Consider the following 5,207-nt stretch of genomic DNA (forward strand, 5'->3'; position numbering starts at 1 on the left):
AAGGGGAGCAGAAAGCCACTGCATGCGGGGGGCTGGCAGGTCCCATCCACCCCATCCTGCTTAGCCTGAGGATTTCACAGGGGCCCTGGGGTGCGCAGGGAGTAGTGGGGTTCATTTATGCGTGTGGGAAGAAATCCTGAGGGCAGATGGGAGCCCCAGGATTTCGGCACACCCAGGGAAGGTGTTCCCACTGCGGCGCTGGGTGGGAGAGGAGAGGTGCCTCCTTCTCCCCATCCTCTAGGGGGGCTTTTTGCTTTAGGGAGGATGTTATGGCAATGCCATAAATCAACATTATACACTGCAAGCCAGCTAAAAATAACTTGTCCCGCCAACACAGTACAAGGTTGTGTGTGAATGTGCCACGGGAACCACCAGCCCCGGCTTGCCCCGCTGAGCCCAGGAACAAGCAGCGCCCACCACTCTGCTCTCAGATGTGCTCCAAGGAGCCTGAAATGTCTCATCCAAAACCAGGATCAGCCCAAGAGAAGGTATGGGGGAGCAGGAACCTGGCAGATGGGTTTTGGCACTCACCAGGATGGGGATCCAGGTGGCCAGCTCCTGCCCTTTGGCTTTGGCACGCTGGAGGCTTTGGGTTGTTTGCTGGTAAGCACGGTGGGAGATGGTGCTAACCAAGACGCCAATCCGGCCCAGGGTGCTGGGAGCACTGGGAGTGCTGGGAGCGCTGGGCTGCTGCTGGGAGACCTTTACTGCTGACCCATGCGTCTCTTTGGTCTTCTGATCTAAAGGCAGAAGAAAAAAAAGAGCGGTGGGGGGGTTTGCATCCTGGTGGGACAACCCTCCTAGGCAGCTCTGCACCAAAATGCAGGGGCGTCCTCCTGCCACGTGCACCCCACGAGCAAGGTGCCATATACAGCCAGCCCTCCCCAGCCACCCTCAGAGGGGATTTGGGCATCAGGACTACCTGCTTCTTCATCCTCCTCTGGCAGCAGGTACTCCATCAGCTTCTCCAGCCCTCCCAGGGCCGTGTCGACCCCTGCAGCTGCCATCTGGCTCACTGAGTTCCTCCTTGTGTACTTTGCTGTTGTTTCCACCGTGCTCTTGGTGGCTTCATAGCCCTCGGCCGCCAGCTCCATGATTTTATCCACAGAGTTGCCAATGGTGCTTTTGGCACTTTGGAGTGGGAAGGAGATGGTGCCCTTCAGTTCAGATGCAAGCTGCAGGTGGAGAGATGGAGAACAGCCCTGCTGGTGTGCTTGGGGTGGCATGGGACAGCCAGAGGGACCACGGCGGGGACCCCAGCCATGGCCATGCCAGCAGACAGCCCCAAGAGGAGCATAACTGTTCTCTCCAGCCTGGGCTGGCAGGGATGGGACATAGGATGCTGTTGACCTATATTTGGAGTGCCCCAACCATCTCCTGGGCTGCAGGAGCCCCTGGAAGAGTCCTCGCTTGGAGGTGCTGCCCCGTTCTCCCCTCAGCAGCCTCTCACCATCCAGAAATGAGACCAGAGGAGCCCACCGGGCCTTTGCAGGGGGGCGGGGGGGTGCCAGGCTGCCCCGCCTGTGACTCACCTTGTCGACGGGGTACTGGAGGGCAGGGATCTTCTCCTCCAGGTGGTCCAAGCCCCGGCAAGCCAGGTTGTTAGCCACAGCGACTGCCTTGGGCAAAAGCATGGGGGGTGGGTTAGTAAGAAAATCTCCCGGGCAGTGCTAGGGGGTCGCAGGTGCTGTCCCACCGAGGGAGGCTCTGGTGCCTCCCCCCTGCCATGACCCCCCCAGTGGATGGACTCACACTGAGGGTCCAAGCTGCGCACCACGGGCTCCACGCTCCACATGGCCAAGGCACTGGCACCCTGCACGCCCCGCTCATAGACCTCGCACACGGAGGCCATGAGCGGGTGGGCCTCCTTGGTGCTGGTGTAGGTCCGCTGGAGGCTTTCGCAGGTCGAGCTCACCACCGGCAGCTGCAGAACCCTCTGCAGCACGTTCTCCTGCACGTGGCAGACGGGCATTGGTCAGCCAACAGCCGTTCCCCAAGGAACGCCCCGTCGCCTGCATGCAGGTGGCATTTGGTGTGTTGCAGTGACCGCAGAGGACCTCAGCTCACGCTGGAGGAGGAGGGCATTTCTCAAACCCCATCGAGGGTCTCCCAGCTATGTCGTGTACAGCACAGCCAAGGACAAGCAGCCTGGCTGCTGAAGGAGCAGGGACACGACAGGCAGTGCTGGAGGGGCGATGGTCCCCACTCCCCTCACCGCCCATGCCCGACTGTCCAGCCGCTCCCTCTGGCTTTCCACCCTGCTCTGCTGCTTATTCCATCTGACCCAGCCCTTGCTCCTGTCCTCGGACCAGCAAAGTCCATTTTGCCTATGTGTCACCTCTGTCCTGTCACCACCGTGACGAGTGAGGGATACGGACCTCAAAAAGGAGAAGGGAGAGGAGTGGGTCTGTCCTTGATGGCACAAAGAGCTTTGGCAGGTGCCATTGAAGAAGAGGGCACTAGAGCAATGCGAGGCAGCAAGGCACCGTGTCCCCACACCCTGCTAACACGAGTGACGTGGGATGCCAGTATAAACCAGCACAGCTGACACCTATGTGTGCTGCCAGTGCCAGAGCACGGCTGGAGACGGGTCCCTCAAAGCCGGGTGAGCAGGGTAAAGCTGCAGCTCCAGCCCTCTGCTCCTGCTCTGCCTGGTGCCCACCTGGCGAGGCGAGACGACCGAGCGAGACACTGCAGCCCCAAGGGACGAATGGGGCAAACGTTGATTCATCACAGCAGCCATGAGGCAAGTGGTCTTTGGGTTGCATGGGACAGAGCAGAACAAAAAGCTGAGCTTTCCCCTGATCACCAGTGGGTGAGAGGCAGAGTTTGGCTTCACGTCCCACTTGTGACCAGGACTGGATGGTGAATCTGCATGTTTGATAAAAACTATATTGCTTTGTGCTGTACGGTGCTAATTTTGGCTTGACGTGCAGCCAGCCCTCTCACAAGTCCCGCAGTCCAGCAATCCCGGGGGCTCCAGCTGTTCGCAGCAGCGCGACTGCTGGAGCTCTGGGCTCCACAGTGGGGACACAGACGAAGGACAGGCACGGCTGGCAGGTATCGCCGAGCGCTTGCATCGCCCAGGGTTAACTCTCTTTGTTCTAAACTATTTAATTTCAGGCATGCAAAAGGTTTTATCCTTTCCCTTTGATGATGCTCTATATTATTGCAGCTAAAGATCCATATAAAGGTAACAGGGGGACAGCGTCAGGTGTGACTTGTACTCATCCGGCAGAGCCGGTACGAGCTACCTGGTGCCCTTGGCTCACCTCTGCCCTGCCCTCTCTGCCTCTTCCCGCACCCACCTTGGCACTTCCATTCTGCAGAGTCTGATTCTTCTTCGCTGTCATCGTGACGCACCCACCTGCAAAGCAAAGTTGGGAGCCGCAGACCCCGCTGTGGAGGCAGGGCTGGGCTCGGGCTCCCCTCACACCCCCCGAGCATGGCAGGGCCAGGAGCTGGGCTGAGACATGCAACTCCCATGGGTGCAATGGATGCGGCATTGCCCAACGCTTGACTTTTTACCAATTAAGCTGTAAAACCAATGACTCCACACAGCCCTCCCCTGCTAGTGAGTTTTAACACCCAAAGAATCAAAAACTTAGTTGAGAGGCATCTAGTTTGGAGGAGCTATGGTACAAGGCAGGATAAAGAGCATTGTCAGAGCTGTAAGGCAAACTCAGAGCAACCAGGATACTAACAGACGTGCACGGGAGCCAGGGCGAGATGTGGGCTGAGAAGGGGTAAGAAGGCAGGACAGGAGCAGAGAGAGGAGCTGCAGGTAGGGATGCGGTGAGCTGCCCAGCCGTGGTCAGCATCTGCCCCACAGCTCACGATGCCAGTGCCCGTCCCTGTGCAGCCCCAGCTCGATGCAGGGGGCAAAAGCACTGCAAAACACCCATCTCCACTGCTGCCAGCTGAGTGACACCCAAAAGCACACCTCCAGCTCCCACCCCCGGCACAGACCCCCTTTTCTCAGCAGCATATGAAATTCAGGAGATTTAGGGAGGGCAGGTGATCCCTGCTCTCACCCTCCCGGTCCCGCTGAAGCTGTCCCCAGAGCGCCCGGTGGAGACAGGCTACTCACCGAGGGGACAGCCCGTCCCGCAGAGCAGGAGCAGAGGGTGGTGGCTGCGCCGTCCCTTCGCCCGGGTCCTCTGAGAGCGATGAACGGTGCCCCGGCCACTACCACCACGAGGCCCCACCTCCCAGTTGCGCGAGTTTGGGAGCTGGCGGGTTGTGGTGGAAACTGGCCAAAGAGCTCCCTGAAGCCACTGTAATTTGGAACAGATGGTGGCAGAAAATCCCCTTCATCACCTTTCCTGCAGAGCCCAGAAGCTGCGGCATAGCTGGGATACACGGGGGTTTAATGCCACTCACCAAGAGTGAAAATAATTCACCCTTGGACCTCATCACCTCAAAAGCAACAGATCATGAGCAGCCAGAGAGAAGGTGAAGAGTTAGGCGGGGTTTGTTATGGACAATGGGTGGATGATGGGTGTGGAAGAGAATAAAACCTTCCTCTACTTCTGTAGACCCTGTTATCACCCATGGTGGACCAGGATCCCATCCTGTTGGGAAACACAACACAGACCAAGAACATAGTTTCTCCTCAGGAGAGTTTACTAAGCACAAGGAGCAGAAGGCAGACATGGAGGACACATCCTGCACAAAACAATCATCTAGTTTGGCCAGGTCTGCAATTTCTGAAAAAATCCACCGAAGATTTTAGTGAGGAGGCTTTTAGCTGAGGGTCAGGGCAGACACTGCGTTAGGAGACCTCTAGGCATTTGGAGTAGACAGAAAGGGAGAGAAAAATCAGATTGGAAGCGAGAGAAAAATCAGATTGGAAAAGATCTCTGGAAGTCACCTCATCCAGCTCTTTCTCAAAGCAGGGCTACCCTCAAAGCTAGATCAGGCTGCTCAAGGTCTCATCCAGTCAAGTCTCAAAAATCTCCAAGGATAAAATTCCCACCTCTCTGGGGCCCAGCTCCAGTGCTAACCACGCTCATGATAAACCATTTTTTCCTTATGTCCAATCGGAATTTCCTCTGTTGCAATTTCTGCCTGCTACCTCTTAACCTTGCTCAGTGCACCTCTGAGCAGAGTTTGTGCTCCAGCCTGCGGTATGGCATGTGCTCGATGCCCCTAAATGTCTTACCCTCCTAATGATCGTCTGCCAGACTCTCCAGATGGTCAAAATC

The 5,207-nt window shown here is 57.2% G+C and overlaps 1 protein-coding gene across 1 annotated transcript in view; it reads right to left on the bottom strand.

Moving 5' to 3' along the window:
* PLIN1 (perilipin 1) overlaps window positions 1-3,353 on the bottom strand; it is a 5,636-nt gene extending 2,283 nt beyond the window's left edge. Inside the window, exons 1-5 of the mRNA XM_010294533.1 lie at window positions 3,309-3,353; window positions 1,753-1,951; window positions 1,533-1,615; window positions 923-1,175; window positions 507-740 (exon numbers count right to left, since the gene is read on the bottom strand). Coding sequence (XP_010292835.1) covers window positions 507-740; window positions 923-1,175; window positions 1,533-1,615; window positions 1,753-1,951; window positions 3,309-3,353 — 814 coding nt within the window. The remainder of the gene's footprint in view (window positions 1-506; window positions 741-922; window positions 1,176-1,532; window positions 1,616-1,752; window positions 1,952-3,308) is intronic.
* Between the last annotated feature and the right edge of the window lie 1,854 nt (window positions 3,354-5,207).

Source organism: Phaethon lepturus, unplaced genomic scaffold, assembly GCF_000687285.1.
Source record: "Phaethon lepturus isolate BGI_N335 unplaced genomic scaffold, ASM68728v1 scaffold31539, whole genome shotgun sequence".
Lineage (NCBI taxonomy): Eukaryota > Metazoa > Chordata > Aves > Phaethontiformes > Phaethontidae > Phaethon > Phaethon lepturus.